Consider the following 23,909-nt stretch of genomic DNA (forward strand, 5'->3'; position numbering starts at 1 on the left):
CAAATACAAACGATAAAGGTAATAAAGGAACTTATAAAACAAACCCTTTAAGGTGAGAGCATAAAAATTCCCCTTATAACTTACATGCACAGCAGTGAATGTCACGAAGCACAGCAGAGTTTCTACTGCCCTCTTCTGGGGACTGATATTAACTCATGATATTCAGCCTGTCGCCATCATGATGGGAATGAGGGAATTGACAGAAAGACTGAAGGGAGAGTGGAAGAGACAGAAGTGTAAAATAAAATCCCTCTATTAATTCTCACTAACTATACATTATAGCCAAGTCTGTAAGTGTTTACTTTTTCCATGTTTAGTTGTACAGCACATTAGCATTACCATGGAATATGCTTATGTTGACAAATCAGGCAAAATATCAGACATCTGCTGCTCCAAACCTTCCATCAGAGTTTCCTGTGTGTCACTCTTGCCACAGAGGATATTGCATCAAGTGCCGATGAAAGAGAACATGTAAGTAGATGTGCTTGATTGGGAAGTGAGAGGGTGTTGTGGCTCTTCATGAAGGTGAAGTGGGTGTAGATTTAAATGTGTTAAAGAAGAACCAGTCAGCATCAACCCTCCCATCCCCCCTACTCATTATAAGAGCTCCTCATTGTTTTAAACAAGTGTGCCAATGAATAAGTGGGTATGTGAACATGAATGAATGTGTATTTAACCCTGCATGGATTTGAGTGTTTGAATATGGGAGGTGAAGGGTGTTACTGAGGGCGCAAGTTTAGGAATTCATGCGTTTTCAAAAGTTTCAAGAGTGGGAAATGTCTAAAATGTGTGTTGACTTTCTGTTACCATTTCATTAGGAGCTCACTTGTTTTTAGGATTAATAAAAATGATTTAATATTGTTAATAATCATTGATCAGTTATTATAATGAATTGTAAACACACTTGATGTGTGCATATGTTCACTGTGATGTTTTTTCAATGTCCATGAGTGTATGTGTATGTGTATGTGTATGTGTGTGTGTGAGTGGAGGGTTGGGGGTGTAGCAGACCTATTGACTCCTGAATGGATGAAATAAAGACCAGCACATGGGAATGAGCTCTTGGCTCTTGGTGGGGACGGAGCATTGAGATGCACTGGTGTGGGATTAATCCTCCATTCATCCTCTCCTCCACTCGGCCGTTCTTGCCACAAAGGGCCCCACCCTGTGTATGAAGGGTTTCCGTGACGACCCCTAACCTGGCATTTTGAACTGCTATTCCCAACCACTTTATGAGAGCACACAGTTACTTTGTTCAATATTTACTCCTCCTCATATCCCTCAGATACCCCCTCCCTTCCAAAAACACTTGGACATATTACATAGGGTAGTGATCAGTGAAGTGCCCCCCTGGTATAAACTGTGGGATATTAAGCTGAAAGAGGAAATAGATCAGTTTCTGTATAACCATTACCTGACATTTCCATTCAAAGTGATACAGAGAAGGGAACTCCTCTCAATCACCACAAGGAGCCTGTTTAATGTCTCATTCCATGGACGCTGCCTTTTTTCTTTTCACACAGTGTCTCCATCATAACACTGATTCATTATAGGAACCACATAGACCACATGGTGAGCGCCCCCTGCTGGCATCACTGCTAACACCTGTTCCTTCACCGGTAGGTGTCTCAGCTAGCAGGTTTAGCACTGCTTAGCTTCAGTAACCAATCTAGAGCTGTAGGCAGTGTTGTTGTAGTATTATTCATATACTATTATAGAATTTAATAATATTTTGAATTGGCTTTGAGTTTACATTTTCAGTTTAAGTTTACATTATTAATTATTATGTGCTTTTGCCAACTAGTTTTGGGGTTTGAAGTGCCTTGAGATGTTTTTTAAAGATCTTTTTCTTTAAAAAGAAAAAGACAGTTTCCTCCTAATCTCCTTCATATCGCTTCAAAATAAAGCATTCTTTGCAGAATTCAACTGTGATCTGTTAAGTTTTTTGCGCCAACTCACGCATATGATCTGCTCTGTGCGATTGTGTCTCTGGACTGGAGCTGTGGAGCTACTAAGAACCAAAAAACTTCCATTTTGATTTCATGTGGACTTTATTCATTTTTATTTCAGGTTTAGTATTAGTAATTTATTTTTAGTTAGTTGCCAACGCCATGGCAGCATTTTGATATGCATTTTGGCATTTGATTTCAGGGATTTTTAAATAAAGTTTTAGTTTTTAGTTTTAGTTAATAATGAAGCAAACGATAGCTGACTAAAAAGCCAAATAAATATCTTATTAAATATAAAAATATACACAAATGTAGCAGTGTTTTAATGCTATTTCATGCATTCTGAATTATTTACACTGTTACTCAAGATTAACATGAGACTGGCGTACTTTGAGTGTGACACTCCTAGTAGAAATAAATAAAAGCTCAAGAGCGGTCACGACCGTCACGCCCATATAATTAAATATTTAAAGTATATACTCGAATCTCAAGATCAGACTCCACACTCAAAAATCCCACGTTCATTAAATATTAATTTTCAAAACGAGCTGAGATTTTAACTTTTGATTATGAATATGAAACTTGTTGACTCAGACTTAAGCTGTCTTTGACTCTGGCTGCTCTCACCACTTCCAGGAAGTGGTTCACTGAGGAACTGCTCGAGACACTTTATGAGAAACTTTGACATTTAGCCGATGTATTAAACTTTGGTAACTCTAGTAGTAAGTATATTTTTTTTTACACAGAAAGCGAATGACGTTTGCCATTGTCATTAAATGTCTGTCTCAGAGCGTCGGGAAATCCATTAACTGAACTGAACTGACATGGATGAATCGCGTGGAATGTGAAAGTTAAACATTTGAATGAACTTCTTATAGTTTGAAGATGAGTTTAAATTATGCTCATATAACATTGTGATGGCTTCCACACCAGAGAGTTCCCATAATTCCGGTAAGTTTCATGTTGATATACTATCTATCTATCTATCTATCTATCTATCTATCTATCTATCTATCTATCTATCTATCTATCTATCTATCTATCTATCTATCTATCTATCTATCTATCTATCTATCTATCTATCTATCTATCTATCTATCTATCTATGGGTCATTCCTGGGATTCGGTAATATTTCAACTTGTACTTTTTTAATTTTTGAACTACATATGATTACATTTCTAAATACCCCACATTATTAGGCACATATCAAACCTTCAAAAAATCATATTTTCCCATCTCAGGCATTAAAGACTTTTTATTATTTTGAGTTTTTTTCAGACGTGTACACATTTTATTCTCAACCCCGTAACGGACAAAATTGAATTAGTTTAAACAGGATTTTACACAAAACTTGTTATAAAATCATCATCTACCTACTGCTCATGTGTCCCTCATACCAATTCAATGACTTCAAATGTAACATTTATGATCATTTTCACATTTGTATGTGATGGAAGTTACAAATAACCAAATTGTTTGTCCGTGGTCTCTTTATTTTAGTAAGAAAAAATTAATTTAGATGTTTCACTAAAACCACAATTTTACTGTGTTAGCCCTTAACATGTCGGGTGGTAATCAGCAAGAAATGCTTTAATTTTTAATTGTCTTCCTTATTTTATTTTCCAAAAATATTAATGTGACAGGGTTGAGAATGCTGTGATGGGGTTGAATACTGTAACAGGGTTGAAAGGACACACTGGCCTACTTTTAATTTGTATTTGTTTAATACGAAAATCCCTCTTTGAGACTCAAACAAAACACTATTTAATTTTAGGCAACCATGTAATAAAGACAGTCATATTTAGTTTTTACTTTATTATCTGAACTGCAGTGAGAATTTAAACAAAGAAAACGGCTCGGGTTATGACTATAACCCTTGTTCCCTGAGAAAGGGAATGAGCACTGCGTCGTTCCGACGAATTTGGGGACGCTCCCTTAGCAATAGCGTGTCTGAAGTATGAATGAAACTATTCCAATCCTGATTGATGTTGCGTCATGACGTAGTATGTGACGGCATTCCCGGAAGCTACATAAGGGGGGCCGGCGCATAGTAATGTCATTTATCGCGATGAAGCATGCGCTCCAGGCGTGACGAAGTGTGGCGACGAGACTCAGGGAACAAGGGTTATAGAAATAACCCGAGCCGTTCCCTTTCGAGGGAACTCGCACTGCGTCGGAACGACGAATTCGGGGAACGAGTACCCACTAGGCCACACCGAGGGTCACGCCTGCCCTAGTGTGAAGCTGGAGACCAGGCACAACTAGGACTGGAGCATCCTAGCGCCGGGCGTCGCAGGGAGATGAAAGCTGTAAAATCTAATGAAAGTGTGCGGGGTGGCCCACCCAGCCGCCTCGCAGATCTCCTGCATCGGGACTCCAGAAAGGAGGGCCACTGAGGAGGCCATGTCCCTGGTGGAATGAGCCCTCACGGCCATCGGTGAAGGCAAATTGCGCACCTGATAAGCCGTGGCTATAGCCTGGACAATCCAGTTACTGATTGTCTGAGTCGAAGCAGGCAGCCCTTTCTTGGGTGAACCAAAGCTCACTAACAGCTGTTCTGATTTCCTCCACTGCGCAGACATCTCCAAATATATTTTAAGAGCTCTAACCAGGCAGAGCAGGTGAAGTCTCCCTTCTTCCGCTGTCACATGAGGTGGAGGATGGAAAGCCTGAAGAACCAATGACCTGGCCACACTAAATGGCATCTTGGGCACGTAGCCCGGCTTAGGATGCAAGATGGCCTTAACTCTGCCAGGGGCAAACTCCAGGCAAGTCAGCGTCAACGCCAAGGCCTGGAGGTCCCCCACTCTCCTCAGAGAAGTGATAGCCAGGATAAAGGCCACCTTAAGGGTCTGGTTCTTTGCCTCAGCCGACTCCAGTGGCTCAAAGGGGGCCTCAGCCGAACCTTCAAGTACCACCGCCAGAACGAGCCGCAGGCCTCATCCTCCGAGCCCCACAGAGGAACCGTACAACCAGATGGTGCCTACCCAAAGGCCCATCACTCACAGGAGTGTGGAAAGCCCCAATGGCAGCAACGTACACCTTGAGTGTGGACGGGGTTAGACCCGCAAAGAAGCGATTTTGGAGGAACTCCAGCACTGAAGCCACCGGGCATTTAACTGGGTCCACCTCACGCTCTCTACACCAAACGCAGAAAACATTCCATTTAAGTCTCCTTGCAGACGGAGCCCTGGAGCTGAGCAAGGTCTCAATCACATCTGCCGACAGGCCGGCCTCTAGGTATCAGGGGCCAGACACACAGGTTCCAAATATCTGGCCGGGGGTGAAATATAGTGGCCCCCGCCTGAGATAGAAGATCCCTCCTGAGAGGGACCTGCCACGGGGGACCCGCTAGCAGAGCTATGATGTCCGAAAACCAAACTCGAGTCGGCCAACGAGGTGCCACCAAGAGCAGGCTGACCCCTTGTTGACGGACCCTCTACAGGAGAGCGATCGGGGGAAAGCGTACAGACGCAGCCTCGGCCACGTCTGCACTATGGCATCCAGCCCCAGCTTTTTTCTGGGTCAGCATCTCTGCGTGCACGAAACTGCCTTTGCCTGTCTGCTGTTGATGTGGGTGCCATTTCTGACTAGGATGCCCGTTGAAGTTTAAGTGGAAACATTACATCAAATATTTTATCTATAACAAAAATATTGTTATGATTTTGGTAATAATATATTTATTGAAATTACATTTTTAAATTGAAATAATTGATTAAATTAAGTGAATAACTCAACCCTGTCACAAAGTTTACAACCCCGAAACAATGACAAATGTGACGGGGTTGAGTGTGATGGGGTTGAGTTTTTTTGCTCAAAATGGCCACTGCTCTTAATGTGGTGTAGAAGAGTGGGCCACATGGCAGCCAATTAAATAAGTATATTTTAGATTTTTATGGATTAAAATAAAATTTTGAAAAGTCATAATTTTCCATCTTAAATGTATGTGATGGGGTTGAGTTGTTAAGCTTGACAGTACCCTCCCTGGCTATAAAACACCTAAAAAAATGAATAAAAAGAGTGATATCACTCACCTTCTTCTGCACCATGCTGTTAAAGAGAGCGGAATGATGCAACTTCCTGTGAATGATGTCACATATGGGTGGAGTCTAAATTATTATGGGCGGAGAATGGTTGGCGTGACGGGGTTGAGTTCAGACTGAGGGACGTAACTTTATAAGTTGTTTTTTATCAAATATCTTGCATTTTTTAACATTTTTTCTTTTCAAAAGCAAAGAACACAAATAAATACTTGCATTATTGCTGAAAATTATAGACACTGTGCATATTTTATTAATTATTTTCCAAGTACAAATTCAGCGAAGAACCTCAGGGACATGACAAAATGCTTGCTGTAAGACATAAATAAGATTTTTTTTAATGATAAAAATTATTTAAATGCAATAATTATTTGTATTCATTATAAAGGACATACCAAAGTATTGTGAAAAGCTTTTAACATTTAATTTTGGTGAACCACCACTTTCAAAAATCTAGGGGACTGAAATATTACCGAATCCCAGGAATGACCCCTATATATATATATATATTTACTTATTTTTGTATTTATTTATATTGATATACTGGTTCTGGAGAACTTTTAAAGTTATATGTCTGTCTAATCACTTGAATTGAAATGAAACATTTTGAAATCTAAGTGGACTTAGTGGATCTTACCCCACTCTCCCTATAGGACCAGAGGAGAAGCCAACTGTGAAGGCCCGGCTCCTGTCTTCACAGATGCTTCTGGTGGATGCCCTCTATCACCTGGGCCCTCTGCTAGACTGTGTTATATCTGTAGGGCTGCTCTCTAGAGAAAACTGTTTTGAAATTGAAGCCGAGCGAACGCCACCCAACAAAGCCCGAAAACTTCTAGAGATTGTTGACGTTCAGATGGACGAAAGCGGTGCCTCTAGATTCATGGAGTGTCTGAGAAAATGCAAGAGACATTACCCACGTCTACGAACCTGGTTGACAGAAGAAAGTATGCTATGTCATGCATAAAGTTGCATTCTGTCTTAAAGTATGAATGCAGTAGCATGATGCAAATACTAAAACGTTTTGTGCTCTTATTTTAGATCAGTACCAAACAACATGTGTTCAGCAAGGTCCATCAGGTAGGACATTACATATTCTCAGCATTTCCACTTTTACTAAATCAATGTAAACATCTCCCAACCCTCACCATCGTCATGTCTCCATGCAGAACGTCATCTACAGGCTCGGCTTAGTGTTCTGAGCTCACGCTTGGGCTGTGCGGTTCTTCCGGTCTCCTACGATCTCTTCTCTAAAGGCATTCTGACTCAGTTGGAGTTGGAGAATATCGAAGCCATACTTATCCCAACCCAGCAAGCAAAAACCCTGCTGTCCATCTGCCTGAAGAAAGGAGAAAAGGCATGCAAGAGCTTTTACACAGCGCTCCAAAATGAAGACAAACAGCTAGCTGAGGAACTCAATGGTCAGCAGCAGCAATATTATGATCTAAATGCATGCAATGAATTATTATGCCATAAAGTAATAAGCATCTGTTAGAACTCTTGATATTGTTTCAGCTAGGAATTCAGTCACCTGTTCTCAATTTTTCATTCAATTTGTGCATTTTTTCAGTGAATAGTTTGGTGGAAGACCTTAATAAAGAGCCTGAAGGCAGTTGCGTGCAGATAGCAGTGGAGGAAACCAGAGGTCACTTGAGGGCAGCTTTACCTTTGTCAGGTGATCCATATTTCAACATTACTCATTTTGTTGAAAAATATGAGAGAGACTGACTTGTGGTAAGAAATATACTGTATATGGCTAGTAAATTTGGTCCCCCTCAGTTGAAATCACATTCTGGGGGGACACCACTGTCCAAAATTAATCTAAGATCCAAGTTTGCCGAACTGATGTTGTCCATGTCTGGTGTTGTTTCCATCAGGAGGCCTGCAACAGGTCATGACTCAGCTGGGCTTGACTGTGGGGGATGAGATTAGGTTTAATGTCTGTGAGGTTGGTGTGGCAGTGGGTTTGCCGCGTCGGACGGTCAGGGAATACTTTCTCGAAGGCGTCGCTATAGAAGACTCAGCCCAGCTGGAGGCTCTAGTGTCCCTGTATATGGAGAAGACGCAAGACGCAGATAGACTACTGAGCAGAGTGGCGGAACTCAGCCCTCAGTGTAAGTCATGACCAATCCAGAGAGATCCATCTTGGGCTTGACCTCAGATTCTGTTTGATCAGTTCATAAAGCTAATACTTGTGTTCATATTTAAATTATTATTCATATTTTGGTGTTAATCTTTTTTAAAGACTTTTAAAAAATTCATAATTTATTCACCCTCATGTCGTTTCAAACCTGTATGACTTTCTTTCTTCTGTGAATCATAAAATACAGGTGCTGGTCATGTAATTAGAATATAATCAAAAAGTTGATTTATTTCACTAATTTATTTCATTCAAAAAGTGAAACTTGTACAACCCCAAATCAGAAAAAGTTGGGACAGTATGGAAAACGCAAATAAAAAAAGAAGTGATTTCTAAATTTACTTTGACTTGTATTTAATTGCAGACAATATGAACACAAAATATTTCATGTTTTGTCTGGTCAACTTCATGTAATTTGTAAATATGCATCCTTTCCTGTCATTCAGACCTGCAACAAATTTCAAAAAAAGTTGGGAAAGTAAAGCATTTACCACTTTGTAATGTTGCTATTCCTTTTCACAACACTTAAAAGACGTTTAGGGACTGAAGACACCCAGTGATGAAGTGTTTCAGGTGTAATTTTGTCCCATTCTTCCTGCAAACAAGTCTTAAGGTGGGCAACAGTACGGGGTCTTCGTTGTCGCATTTTGCGCTTCAAAATGCGCCAAACATTCTCTATTGGAGACAGGTCGGGACTGCAGGCAGGCCAGTCAAGTACCCGTACCCTCTTCCTCCGCAGCCAGGACTTTGTAATGTGTGCAGAATGTGGTTTTGCATTGTCTTGTTGAAATATGCATGGACGTCCCTGGAAAAGATGTCTTCTTGAAGGCAGCATATTATGCTCCAAAATCTCTATGTACTTTTCAGCATTAATGGTGCCTTCACAGAAGTGCAAGTTACCTTTGCCAAGGGCACTGACACAACCCCATACCATGACAGACCCTGGCTTTTGGACTTGTTGCTGGTAACAGTCTGGATGATCCTTTTCTTCTTTGGTCCGGAGCACACGGCGTCCATTCCTCCCAAAAAATACCTCAAATACTGATTCATCTGACCACAGTACACGTTTCCACTGTGTGATGGTCCATCCCAGATGCCTCCGAGCCCAGAGAAGTCGAGTTTGCTGGCCAATTAAGAACCGGGATACCATGGTCTTTAAACCAGGTACTTGTTGCTCTGCCATCGGTGTGTGAATGAGTGTGTGAATGGGTGAATGTGAGGCAAAATGTAAAGCGCTTTGGATGGCCGTAGGTCTGTTAAAAGCGCTATATAAATGCAGTCCATTACCATTTACTTTGTCCGAGTCCTGCCAAGTCCTGTTGGAATATGAAATCTGCATCTCCATAAAGTTGGTCAGCAGCAGGAAGCATGAAGTGCTCTAAAAATTCCTGGTATACGGCTGCGTTGACCTTGGACCTCAGAAAACACAGTGGACCAACACCAGCAGATGACATGGCATCCCAAACCATCACTGACGGTGGAAACTTTACACTGGACCTCAAGCAACGTGGATTGTGTGCCTCTCCTCTCATCCTCCAGACTCTGGGACCCTGATTTCAAAAGGAAAGGCAAAATTTACTTTCATCAGAGAACATAACTTTGGAGCACTCAGCAGCAGTCCAGTACGTTTTGTCTTTAGCCCAGGCGAGACGCTTCTGACGCTGTCTGTCGTTCAAGAGTGGCTTGACACAAGGAATGCGACAGCTGAAACCCATGTCTTGCATACGTCTGTGCGTAGTGGTTCTTGAAGCACTGACTCCAGCTGCAGTCCACCCTTTGTGAATCTCCCCCACATTTTTGAAGGGGTTTTGTTTCACAATCCTCTCCAGGGTGCGGTTATCCCTATTGCTTGTACACTTTTTTTCTACCACATCTTTTCCTTCCCTTCGCCTCTCTATTAATGTGCTTGGACACAGAGCTCTGTGAACAGCCAGCCTGCAATGACCTTTTGTGTCTTGCCCTCCTTGTGCATGGTGTCAATGGTCGTCTTTTGGACTACTGTCAAGTCAGCAGTCTTCCCCAGGATTGTGTAGCCTACAGAACTAGACTGTGAGACCATTTAAAGGCCTTTGCAGGTGTTTTGAGTTAATTAGCTGATTAGAGTGTGACACCAGGTGTCTTCAATATTGAACCTTTTCACAATATTCAAATTTTCTGAGATAATGAATTTGGGATTTTCCTTAGTTGTCGGTTATAATCATCAAAATTAAAAGAAATAAACATTTGAAATATATCAGTCTGTGTGTAATGAATGAATATAATATACAAGTTTCACTTTTTGAATGGAATTAGTGAAATAAATCAACTTTTTGATGATATTCTAATTATATGACCAGAACCTGTATATTTTTTTAGAAATGTCTCTGTTTTTTGTTCATATCATGGAAGTCAATGGTCACCAAAACTGTTCAGTTCCCAAAGTTCTTCAAAATATCTTCTTTTGTGTTCCGCAAAAAAAAGAAAGTCACACAAAGTTTGGAACCACATGAGGATGTGAAAATTATGACAGAGTACATCTTTTACCAAACTTCCATTTCTTTTTCCTTTAAAAAAAAAAAAAAAGATTTTATCTTTAGATAGGTCTAGTAATGAGTATGGGTCAATGACGTTATGTCAATGACGCTAATTTTTTTGTCTGGATCAATTAACTAAAAACTAAAAAAATGCAATACAATGATTTGCAATACATATAATGATTTGAATATGCCTCTTATTATTCATTTCTTTAAATTCATAAAATTACAAATTTCAGAGTGTAACAACTGTCCTGATATAATGAAGAAGAAAAAGTTATTACTCATTAAATTAATTCTTGAGAAGAAATGCTCAAGTAGTTTTTGGTACAAAAAATATATATATAAAACACGTGTGTGAGTGTATGTATATATGTATAACTTGTTGCCAAATTCCTTGGTTTTACAAAACTATATGAAACCAACATGAATGCCTCTGGTTGTCATCTGTAGGGGTCCAGCTCTCTGAGAGGGGGTGTCTGCTGTTGAGGCTGCTGCAAAAGGCTGAGACACTCCTCCGCAGTGGGATCCACAGTCACCTGCATGGCTGGGACCACCTGCACGATCAGGACCACTTACGCAGCTGGGACCATCTGTGTACTGGTGACTGCACGGATCAGCACACAGTGTGGGCCATCTTCAGTTTTCTGGTGTGGGACTGCATGGCAGAGGTTCTGGAGGAGCCAGAGGCGAAGCCTAGCGGAGGCATACTAGGTATGATCGGGCAGTTGAGCGCCAGCGGCAGAGTGGAGGCTGCTTTGCTGCAGGAAGTGGAGCAGTGCTGGACTGAAGGGGATGCTGAGAGTCTGCTGCAGAGCGTGAGAGTCCTCGCTCAGGTGCTACGAGACCTGCATCCCCTCCAGGAAGGCCTCCAGCTGTCCTCTTCAGTTGAGGGGTTATTTTCCTGCAGGCCCAGCAGGCTACACCGGGTCACTTCCTTCCAGGGCGTCTCCGCACGGGTCATCCGTAAAGCTCTGAGCAGCATGGTTCCATCCTCTTCAGACCAAGATGCAACCCTTTTAGCTAGACAGCATGTGGAGGCTTGTGTTCGTATCGCACGTCTCCTAGATGTGGTGCAGCCCACGCGAACCACCATTGACTTTTCAAACGCGTCCATTGCTACAGTCTCTCAACACGTGCGGTTTGTCTTGTCAAATCCTGCTTTTAACTCCGAAGCCTTTGACGCTGGAGTCCGACATCGCTTACTTTCTGTGTTAGAGTTCAATCCTGAGCAGCTGGGCATAGGTTCTCTCATGCAGCTGCACCAGGAGACCCTATCCGAATTGCAGAGCTACTTACAACTAGGCGAGCACCACAACTTCCAGTTCATTCTGGAATCGGTACGAATAATCGGCCCCGCAAAGCTGTTTTCCGTCAACAGGGTTCATGGGCCGGTCGCCATCGATAATGGGGTGGAGGAGGTCCTGCGTTTTATCACATCAGAACCCACGTCTTTCCTGGTACGGCTGCATTGCCTTTGCTATGAAGAGGAGAGGGGGCGCTTTAAGGTTTGCGAGCCACGCTGCGCATGCATGTATCTGCTCAAAGCAGAGGGGCTGCGCGACATGCAGTGGTGCGGTGGCAACGTTCTGGTCGAGGTAGGTGGGAAAGTGTGGGTCAGAGAGGGAGAAAGTGGCAGCTGGGATGAGCTGCAGGCGCTGGCTCAGAGACACTCCGCTCAGCTCAGGGATGAAGGCTGCTGCTTTAAAGTCAAGACCGCCGGTTTAGAGTGCGAGGTCAAATTTATATATAGGAGTGGAAGGCTGTGGGCTGTGCCACATAGGGACTGTGATGTAGATTAAAATACGGGTAGTTGACATGCTGTACTTCATTAAAAGTATTTGAAAGAATATTTTTCAACATTTATAGATTCATTTTATGACCTCGTATTAAAGATTACATGGAATATTTGTACTTTTAAAAATGAATTTGTTGCCATTTAAGTGCAAAAACACAAAAAGGTGAATGTTAAACTAAAATCTGAAAAATCATACTGTTTAAAGCATATAAAAAGGTATTACTTACTGTATATTCCCATTGTTAGATGGTTTTTATGGTGCTATGCTACTGTTTTCATACCAGTGTTACAAACTAAAAGTTGCTGTTTTTGTTACATTTGTGACTGCTTTGGTTTTGTAATGTCCTCAAAATGGGAAAATAATGCTTATAAAAATTTGAAATACAAAACAAACTCAATAAAGCATTTAATTATCTAAAATTTATTGTGGCATTGTGCACTTCTTACAAAATAAACATAAAAACAATACATTAAATAAAGTTGAACAGTCAGTCAAGTATGTCTACATGCATACTGATATTTAAAATACTTCATGAGGATTACACACTAGGTAATTGTTGTCTGCAAACAAGACTGAAGTCATCTAGTGTTTATTATGATGCAAACACCTGTTACCTTGCATAGGCAGGCCCACTCTCAACAGGAGCGTTACACGGGTGCAGTCAAACTAGGGATGTCAAGTATATTTGGAATGCTATTGTGCATTGAAATGTGGTATTATGCATAGAAAATATTCCTCATGTCACTTGACATGAGCTGACAATGCAAACCACCCCTCTCTATTCAGCTTTTCCACCTGTCAGAAATAAAAGACAAGTTTGCAAGCATGAATATGTAAAATGAATAACTTAAGTTATTGGTAGAAAACTACTACATATAGATGGCTATATGTGCATTAAAAATTATATCTCATACTTGATTCTCAATGCTCTGGATTTCCACACTATCTAAACGTTGTGGTGAGACTCTTCCTGCTGACCTAAGAAAAGAGAATTAAAAATGTCACAGTTTTAATTATACTGGTACAGTTAAGCCGCGTTCCCAAGTCGAATATATCATATCTTACGAGCAAATCTGTTCTTGGCTTTTCATAACCCACCTTCGACTGCTTGCAATGGGTTGTGGTGAATGTTTTTTCTCAGGAAGTGTTAAAAACTGCTCTGACGTAAATCCTCTAACAACTGTAAAACATAAATAGTCATATATTTCTCATTTTGAAGGTTGAGAGAGGATGTAAGCATCATATAAAGACACACACACACCTGTATGGGTGCTGCTGGAGTGAGGAGGTACTGGGGAAATGGCAGGGGAAACGCTGAGGGAGGTGCTCTGCTTCTGTTGTTCAATGAGCTCTAGTAGTTTAGCTCTTGCTTCGGCACTTTGACGGTTCAACTCCCGCAGTTTTTGTTCCATCTCCATTGTTGAGGATCTCTCTACACACACAGACTGAACAAAAAAGATGTAAGTGTAAGAAACTACCACATCCAGACTCACTGTGTTCTATGGAAGCCTGTTTCCACCTCAGAGTAAATGTGGAAAAGTAAAAAAAAAAAGCCCCAAGAAGTATTACTTTAATAAAATGGTTACTCCATATACATGACAGGATTTCATAACATAAAGACACAGCAGCAACAACAACAACAACAAAAAATTGCATAATTCTTCCTCCAAGCAATGTGGTTCTTCAGCAATGTTTAACAGAATGAGGTCACGGGTTTGTATAGAGTATTTTACAATGGCTTCAAACGCAGCTTGGCCAATCATAATCAAGGATCGGAACTCTTGTGAGATAAAATTGTACAATTATGAGAAATCTTGGCAAATGTGAGAAAAGGGTTTAAAAGTTTGGGGTCAGTAAAAATGTTTGTTTAAATAAATCTACTTTATTCAGAATTACTAAGATTTTTTTTTCACTTAATATTCATCAAAGAATCCTTGATGAATGAAAGCATCACTGTTTCCACAAAAATACAGTTGTGTCACAATTGAGAGATATAGGGGCACAATTATGAGAAAGTTGTGAGATATACACTCACCTAAAGGATTATTAGAACACCATACTAATACTGTGTTTGACCCCCTTTCGCCTTCAGAACTGCCTTAATTCTACGTGGCATTGATTCAACAAGGTGCTGAAAGCATTCTTTAGAAATGTTGGCCCATATTGATAGGATAGCATCTTGCAGTTGATGGAGATTTGTGGGATGCACATCCAGGGCACGAAGCTTCCCCAAAGATGCTCTATTGGGTTGAGATCTGGTGACTGTGGGGGTTATTTTAGTACAGTGAACTCATTTTCATGTTCAAGAAACCAATTTGAAATGATTCGAGCTTTGTGACATGGTGCATTATCCTGCTGGAAGTAGCCATCAGAGGATGGGTACATGGTGGTCATAAAGTGATGGACATGGTCAGAAACAATACTCAGGTAGGCCGTGGCACTTAAACGATGCCCAATTGGCACTAAGGGGCCTAAAGTGTGCCAAGAAAACATCCCCCACACCATTACACCACCACCACCAGCCTGCACAGTGGTAACAAGGCATGATTGATCCATGTTCTCATTCTGTTTACGCCAAATTCTGACTCTACCATCTGAATGTCTCAACAGAAATCGAGACTCATCAGACCAGGCAACATTTTTCCAGTCTTCAACTGTCCAATTTTGTTGAGCTCGTGCAAATTGTAGCCTCTTTTTCCTATTTGTAGTGGAGATGAGTGGTACCCGGTGGGGTCTTCTGCTGTTGAAGCCCATCCGCCTCAAGGTTGTGCGTGTTGTGGCTTCACAAATGCTTTGCTGCATACCTCGGTTGTAACGAGTGGTTATTTCAGTCAAAGTTGCTCTTCTATCAGCTTGAATCAGTCGGCCCATTCTCCTCTGACCTCTAGCATCAACAAGGCATTTTCGGCCACAGGACTGCCGCATACTGGATGTTTTTCCCTTTTCACACCATTCTTTGTAAACCCTAGAAATGGTTGTGCGTGAAAATCCCAGTAACTGAGCAGATTGTGAAAAACTCAGACCGGCCCGTCTGGCACCAACAACCATGCCACGCTCAAAATTGCTTAAATCACCTTTCTTTCCCATTCTGACATTCAGTTTGGAGTTCAGGAGATTGTCTTGACCAGGACCACACCCCTAAATGCATTGAAGCAACTGCCATATGATTGGTTGATTAGATAATTGCATTAATGAGAAATTGAACAGGTGTTCCTAATAATCCTTTAGGTGAGTGTTTATATGATATGAAAAACTACCTTACACCTATTCCACAATATGCAACTAACCTGCTGTGTGCGCTGTGGCTCTGTAGAGGGCGACACATGTCTAACTACAGAATTTGTTGAGGACTGCCGGTCTGCGCTCTGCTCCCTCGATACTGAAGCTCCAGTTGGAGACGGTCGGTGCTGCCCCAACTGGGCCCGAATCGCTGCGTTCTGACGGGTCAGTTCCGCAATCTCCCCTAGCATGGCGTCCTGTGAGAGATCGTCCAGCAGAGGAATGGGCCGTGGTAGGCTGGCAAAGGAGGAAGGAGAGATGGAGATGTCGAAGTCCTCTAGTGAACCCTGGCTTCCTGTTGCTGAATAGGAGCCACTGTAGGGAAGTGGGGGTGCGTGTGGATGTGGACGACACACTGGGAGAAGTAAGAGAAATACTGGTGAGTCATACTCACATTCATGAGTCATTTAAACTTTCAAAAGAGAGAAAAGTGACTTCCTAAGACTTTTTTAACCTCAAAACTCAGTTGCTGCTTAAAGGATTAGTTTACTCCAAAATGAAAATTTCCTGATAATTTACTCACCCCCATCTCACCCAAGATGTTCATGTCTTTCTTTCTTCAGTCGAAAAGAAACTACGTTTTTTGAAGAAAACATTCCAGGATTTTTCATCCTATAATGCTTTTCAATTGCAACCAAAATGCCGAAGGTCTAAATCAATGCAGTTTCAAATCGCTTCAATAGGCTTCAGAGGCTCTGCGGGATCCCAGATGAGGAATAGGGTCTTATCTAGCAAAACGATCGGTCATTTAAAAGAATAAATAAAAATGAATATACTTTTTAACCTAAATTGTTCATCAAATTGAAGACTAAAGTCCTATTGGCACAGGATAAAGTATTATCTGGGGACCTCGTGTGATTAAGAAATCGAGCTTGTCATTATACTGTTCTGTTTTTGTGTTTTTCATTAAGAATAATATTGAAAACACCTTTCAAGCGATTCGCTCCCAAATTGGCTCTAATTCTAAAGTGAAAGTATAATGTGGACAACCGCACAGGCATTAATAACAGTGCGCGTTATGAATGCAGCCTCCATTCTTCGCGAAATATATGGATAAAAATGCGCACAAGAAACAAAAACCTTGCAAAAATTATATACGACCATATTACTAATATTACTACTAATATTAGTAGTATTAGACTAATATTATCACAGGACCTCCATGTTCGGCGAAATATGGTAGGTCATTTGCGGGGGAATTTTTACTTTACAAATTACAGACATGGCCGATTCGCATGGGATCAAGATCACAGACAACCTTCGCAATTATTACAAAATACTAGAGGTCACCAGGTAATACTAATCCCGTGCGAATAGTGCTTAATACAAACGCCCTTTACCAAAAACACTCAATTTTCAACTTCAAAATTGTCTGATATCGTTGTTTTACCTTTTTTCTTTTTTGCTAAAGGGCGTTAGTCTCACACGAGCACTTTGTAAACATGGGGCGGTACTTCTGCCTGCATCTAGCGTGACCTTTCCGATGTGATTACGTGATCCTTAGCTCCTCGCAGATCTGCGCAAGATGAACAATTGGTTAAAAAGTATATTCATTTTGATTTATTTTTTAAAATGAACGATCTTTTTGCTAGATAAGACCCTATTCCTCATCTGGGATCACACAGAGCCTCTGAAGCCCATCAAAGCGCTTTAAAACTGCATTGATTTGGACCTTCAGCATTTTGGTTGCAATTGAAAAGCCTTATATGATGTAAAATCCTGGAATGTTTTCTTCAAAAAACTGAATTTCCTTTCGACTGAAGAAAGAAAGACTTGAACATCTTGGATGGCATTAGGGTGAGTAAATTATCAGGATATTTTCATTTTGGGGTGAACTAATCCTTTAACAATCATTCAAATTTGATTGTTGGTATAGGTACTGAAAGTGCAACTGTCATTTTTTTCTGAAGAAAAGGAGTTATTTTGGCCATGCAAACCCACCACCATCATGCTAAGGTGATTGAGTGGTTGCCAGGGCATTGCTATGCAATTGCTAAGGCACCAGTGGTTGTTAGGCAGCCCAAGTAAAAAAAAAAATTACATTCTCTGAAAAAAAAATGTGACCTAGTATTTGCTAATTCATCCCTAAGGAGGTATGAGTATTTTTCAAGGGTGTTGCTAGGGGGTTCAGAATGGTTGCTAGGTTGATACTTCAAGATTTTCAAATTCTTTTTAATGTCCATGGGGATTTTTGTGGGGATTCTACAATTAAATTTAGTTTTAAGCCCTCAACGCTAGTTGGTGTTAATTGACAGAATGAGGGATCTTTGTGCATTTCAGACTGACCAGCGGGAGGCAGACCATCTCTTTGGCGAGGAGGAGAGAGCAGAACAGCTGCAGAGAAGTCATGTTGCTGTAGATCCTTTTCAGTACAGCCAGATTGATCCAGATTGCTTCTTTCTATAGAACACAATAAACTCCTCTAAATCACTGTTCAGATACATACTCAAGATAACCAATCCTGGTCAAATAATCGATGGAAAGATACTTCAGAACAGTGGTGCATGATGGGTTGATCTACAGTTTGTCGTAGTTACTTTGAGCTGTGTTATCTGGGATTTGAGTTGTGTATGGTTCTGCAGAATCCGGTCTTCCCACCACCAGGACTACAGCATCTAGACGCTGGTCTAATTCAGATATCTGCTGCTGCAGCCTGGCCTGTATGGAAGCAACAACAAGCACCATCAAAAATGGCACCTGAACGGACAAACCTGCAAATAATATCAGGATAAATAGTTCACCTGCAGGGTGGCGCTCTCTTCCCTCAGTGTTAATAACTCCACAGTCAGGGCGTCAATCAAAGCCCTCTGCTCCTTCACCTCCTCCTCTAGCTGCCTTCTCTCCTCTGCCTCTCTCAGAGCCTCCTCTTCTCTCTGTGTGCAAGTGGTGTCAGTGAGGAAGTGACTTATCTGAACGATTTCAAAACTTTTGGATTTCACCTGTGTGTGGCCTCACTTTTCTGATATGCCTGGCTAGACGTCCAAGTGTTGCCACTAGAGCCACAGAGAAGCCGGTGAGGCCCTGTCTCTCTTGCTGCGGTCTGGCTTCCGAGCTCATGGGCTTCTGCTGGTCTAGAGAGTCCAGCTCAGTCTCCACTTGCTCAAGCATACTCTGCAGAAGCTCCATACTGGACTGGTTTCCTGCCAGAGAGCTCAACCCTGAACCGTTCAGAACAGAAGTATGTCCTGAGCGCCCCCTGTTGGCTTGAACTGACCTTCTCTTTCCTAAAAAAAGAAAAAAGTTTATCTGAATGAAAAGCAGTTACTTCCATTTAATCTAGAATGTTTAAGTGTACAATTTAATATATGTTATTAATATTAATAATTATATTATTAAATATATTTTAATATACATTATAATAAAACAATTTAAGTTAATATTAATATTTCAATTAGAATATTGAAATTACTTGTGTGTATGTGTCACTGCCATTCAAAAGTTTTTGATCGGTAAGATTTTAAGAAAGTTTCGGTAAGAAAGTTTTTAGAAGTCTCTTATGCTTTACCAAGGCTGCATTTATTTTATTAAAAATACAAACAAACAATAGTAATATGTGAAATATTATTAAAATTAATTATAAAATATTATAAAATTAACTGTTTTCTATTTGAATATATGTTAAAATGTAATTTATTTCTGTGATGCAAAGCTGAATTTTCAGCATCATTACTCCAGTCTTCAGTGTCACATGATCCTTCAGAAATCAGTCTAATATGATGATTTGATGCTCAAGAAACACAATTTTTTTTAGGATTCTTTGATGAATAGAAAGTTCAAAAGAACAGTATTTATCTGAAATAGAAAGCTTTTGCAACATTGTACAACCGTTCAAAAGTTTTGGGTCAGTAAGAATGTTTTATTTATTTTATTTGGGAAAGAACTTAAAGAAATTAATACATTTATTCAGCAAGGATGCATTACATTTATGAAAAGTGACAGTAAAGACATTTATTATGTTACAAAAGATTATAATTAAAATAAATGCTGTTCTTTTGAACTTTCTATTCATCAACGAATCCTGAAAAAAATTTTACACAACTGTTTTCAACATTGATAATACTCTTAAATGTTTCTTGAGCAGCAAATAATCATATTAGAATTATTTCTGAAGTATCATGTGACACTGAAGAGTGGAGTAATGATGCTGAAAATTCAGCTTTGCATCACAGAAAAAAATAAACAAAATCTAAATCTATTTCAAATAGAAAAGTTATTTTACATTTTAAAAATATTTCACAATATTACTTTTGTTTTAAAAAATAAAATAAATGCAGCCTTGGTGAGCATAAGAGACTTCTAAAAACATTTAAAAAAAAACACAAAAACTTTTGAACGGCAGTGTGTATATACAGTGGCATGAAAAATTATGTGAACCGCTTGCAGAATCTGTGAAAATGGGAATCATTTTAACTAAATAAGAGGGATCATACAAAATGCATGTTATTTTTTATTTAGTACTGTCCTGAATAAGATATTTTACATAAAAAATGTTTACATATAGTCCACAAGACAAAAAAACAGCTGAATTTATTCAAATAACCCTGATAAAAAGTTTATGAACCATTGATTCTCAGTGCTGTGTGTCGTTCCCTGGATGATCCACGGCTGTTTTTTTTTGTTTTGTGATGGTTGTTCACGAGTCCCTTGTTTGTCCTGAGCAGTTAAACTGCCCAATGTTCTTCTATATATATATATAAATATTACAAATTCAAAAATATTTTATATATTTCCATTTTGCTGATAATATGCTGAATTCATACTCGATAAACATTTTATTTATTTATTTTATTTATTTATTATAACCTTTATTTATTGTTCTGCTTAATATTATGCAAATAGTGATACATTTTTTTCAGAAATATTTGAAACCTTTCTGTAACAAAAATGTCTTTACTTTCTAAATAAAATGATTAGAAAAGACCCCAAACCATCGAACAGTAGTATATAGTACCGTTCAAACAATCTTATACATTTAAAAAATAGTGTCTGATACTGGTTGTATCCTTCCTAGTGTCCTACCTGGTTGAGAGGAAACAGGCTCTGGGTTCAGAACCTGGTTGACTAGTGAGGTAGACTGGTTTACATCAGGATGAGTCTGTCTGGCTTTTAAACGCTGTACAGCCACTGTTGCATTGAGGGCTGGACAAAAGAAGCATAGATGTTTAAAATAAAAAAGTTCCTCGACATGATATTTAACCTGCAATGAGATAAAGTCGCTCATGTCTTCATTACCTGCCTGGTCTTCTCTGACTGCAGTATTACATGGTGTCTTGGGTAGATCTTGCTCTGGGTGATCTGAACCCCATGGAAAGGACTTTGGCCTACACTGACTTCTCTTCCTGAAAACAATAATAAAAAAAAAAGTTTAAATGGCATGCTAAAGACAGCATTACAAGTTGTTTGTTGATGAACAGTGAATCAACAGTCCTTCACACCTGTGCATCATAGAGCTGAAGTGCACAGAGGAATCCTGGACTTCATCATGATCCTCTTCGCACTCCTCCAACTCATTCAGGGCCTAGAAAAGATTTTATTACTCTTGGTTTATTGCAGAGTAAAAGCTGTAAGCGGTGCTTGTGCAGCAGTACCTGCTGATCCATCATAGTCTGGCTGAGTAATGACAGCTGGGTTGGAGGATCAGGTCTTTGATGAACAGGAAGCTCAGAGTCAGACTCACAGTCAGGTGCCACGGTAATGGTGGGGAAGCCTATAACAAACATTTATGAGCTTGTATGCACATAATACTTGTTTATTCAGATAATGGCACATCTACTGCACAAGAATCGACTACCTGTACGTCGACGGGGTGCATCACCAAACAGGTCTTTCACCACAGCCAAAGCTCTGTCTGATCGTGCAATGACATCCCGCAGCTGACACTGATCTGAAAACACCTAAACAAATAGATTTTCATAATTTTTTTGTGACCTGATATGTAAAACGGTGGAAATAATATGCCTGCTGAACCTTTAAAAATACTTTTTGTTGAGTATCATATCTGATACATCAGGCTTTTATGGCTATTGTTATGACTATAGTATGATAAAGAAAACGTTTCATTCAGAGGCCAAACTGAGAAAAAATAAGACATTTGGTGCAGTTGCTGATATTTCAATGGCCAAAAAGAAGAAATTTTGTACTGTAAATCGATTTATATAGCAATATTTATATAGCAGACTACTTACATAAACTGCATATAAATACCAGTTGGCACTCGATATCTCCCAATAATATTTTTTTTTGTTTTATGATCAAAGCTTTGTACTTTTATTGAGGGGACACAACATATAATGCAATGATGATTGAGAGATTAATACAACGATGCGTGTTTTGTTGAGAGCACAAAAAAAAAAAAAAAAATTCAATCAAAAGCCTGATGTATCATACTTGATACTCACGTTTTAACATTATTTTTTTCTCGCGGTATAAATAATCATGTAAACCGCTTCTTCAGTCCAGTAACTGTTCATCTTGAAATATTACAAACAATATACAAGTTATTCTTACAATTATTTTATTAAAATCACTAAAGATTTCCCATCAAAATGACACATGTACAACTTGAACGAGGATGTTTTTACAACTACACTAAAAGGCATTTTACTTGCTAAAAAAGTATAAAATGTCCATCAGACTACAGAAGGCATGTAGTAGATTGTGTACATGAGGTTTTTCTGTCATGTTTCCATCATGTTGATAACTTAGAGGCCTTAGAAATCTGCATATCAAAAATGATAACGTAGGCTTTATAGGGTTTAAACATATTACATTACTGTAGTTTTCACAAAGCTTAATTTTGTGATCATATGCACCTCTCTGATGATGTTGAGTCGGGCTCTATCAAGTCCTGGAGGGCTGGGGGGCTGGTTTTTCCTCCGTCTGTGCTTTAGAGCTTTTTCTTTTAATTCCCACTGTGCCACGACTTTATTCTGAGATCTGTGCATCTCATGACGTCGGGCCTGAGAGGGGATCAATGTAAGGAGAAATACATATGAATAATAAATGCATAAGAATATGCTATATACACTTACACGCTTTCACAGAAACCTTACCTGTTCCTCTGGTGTGGCTTTAAGCACTGAAAGATCATTGACTGTGCCCTAAAAGAAAAGGAAAATAGGGAAATTCTAAGGCACGCACTTTACAAAAAAAAGGTTTAAACGTGTCATTTGTACATGAAGGTTTCTCACCACCCATTCTTTCTTGGGTGCAGACACCTTCTTGGTTCGCACTGGTCTTTTACCAGCACCATATAAAGGACGGTTCATTCGCACTAAAGACATCTCACAATACAGACTCAGGTGTCACCTATGGAACCAAACAAACAATATATTGCAGGATATAATATACGCTGTGTTTACCAAAGTCTGCACTTGTTTTCTGTATTTGCAGAACAGTGAGTGTTATGGCAATTAACGTTATTTAAAAAAAGAAGAAGAAAAAGAGTTACGTTATATCTACGAATTACGAAAGCTTTCCTAAATTATGAAAGCTTATCCATTATTTTGTTTGGCACATATATGCTAAAATTCACAAAATCCTGGCTAACTGCTACTTAATCGTGCTATAATGACCGACATAAGTTGGACTTATTTTACCTGAAACTGACAGAAAATCAACGGACAAAGATTGTACCGTTTGTTTTCGTTGGTGCTGTAGTAACAGGATTAAGGAAGCGTTGGTCAAGACACATTTAAAAGCCCCGCTACAACACAGTTCAAAATAAAAGACCTCGCGTTGTGTGGCTATAAAATAACAGGTTAATTTAGTTTCTCAAAGATTATAGTATTTCTAAAAATGGGAAAGGAAATATTATTTCTTAATAATATATAATATTATTATTTCAAGAAGCTAAATATAGCTAGGATAAATGTTGTCTTTGTTTGATACATTTAATACTTTATTATGATCCTGTAATATTTGTCCACCAGAGTGCGCTGTCGCTTTAAAATGGTTCCATGGTTGCTCTTCATTACTAGTACGTTCTTAGTTCTGCAAGCTGAGCTAAAGGAAACGAAAAGAAAAGGTCTACTTGTGTTTAAATAGAAACTAAATAAATGTTATATAACACGAACACCGCGTTTTTACATTTTTCAAGCGACTTTAAAGCAATAGTTCATCCAAAAAAACGAAAATGCTGTCATCATTTACTCACCCAAAAGTTGTTCCGCATCAAAAATCCAAAGTTCCA

The 23,909-nt window shown here is 39.6% G+C and overlaps 2 protein-coding genes across 3 annotated transcripts; one reads left to right on the forward strand and one right to left on the reverse strand.

Moving 5' to 3' along the window:
* Positions 1-2,401: 2,401 nt before the first annotated feature.
* LOC307119886 (uncharacterized protein) lies at positions 2,402-12,855 on the forward strand. Its single transcript, XM_079806598.1, has 7 exons — positions 2,402-2,900; positions 6,644-6,934; positions 7,029-7,067; positions 7,157-7,408; positions 7,558-7,662; positions 7,865-8,101; positions 11,094-12,855. Exons 1-7 carry the CDS (start codon positions 2,867-2,869, stop codon positions 12,440-12,442), a joined length of 2,307 nt encoding a protein of 768 aa, XP_079662724.1. The 5' UTR covers positions 2,402-2,866; the 3' UTR covers positions 12,443-12,855.
* On the reverse strand, positions 12,844-23,432 carry spice1 (spindle and centriole associated protein 1). Of its 2 annotated transcripts, none has more exons than XM_079806600.1 (18): positions 23,317-23,432; positions 22,909-23,026; positions 22,771-22,818; positions 22,531-22,677; positions 21,510-21,612; positions 21,307-21,425; positions 21,154-21,236; positions 20,951-21,057; positions 20,738-20,857; positions 18,674-18,942; positions 18,460-18,591; positions 18,256-18,376; positions 18,005-18,118; positions 15,727-16,073; positions 13,701-13,884; positions 13,538-13,619; positions 13,354-13,417; positions 12,844-13,234 (listed from the first exon to the last, which is right to left on the reverse strand). In XM_079806600.1, exons 2-18 carry the CDS (start codon positions 22,999-23,001, stop codon positions 13,181-13,183), a joined length of 2,187 nt encoding a protein of 728 aa, XP_079662726.1. In that variant the 5' UTR covers positions 23,002-23,026; positions 23,317-23,432; the 3' UTR covers positions 12,844-13,180. The 2 variants fall into 2 exon arrangements, with proteins under 2 accessions (XP_079662726.1, XP_079662725.1); XM_079806599.1 differs by having other exon boundaries at positions 13,505-13,619.
* Between the last annotated feature and the right edge of the window lie 477 nt (positions 23,433-23,909).

Source organism: Gobio gobio, assembly GCF_949357685.1.
Source record: "Gobio gobio genome assembly, chromosome: 23".
In the NCBI taxonomy this organism is placed as follows: domain Eukaryota; kingdom Metazoa; phylum Chordata; class Actinopteri; order Cypriniformes; family Gobionidae; genus Gobio; species Gobio gobio.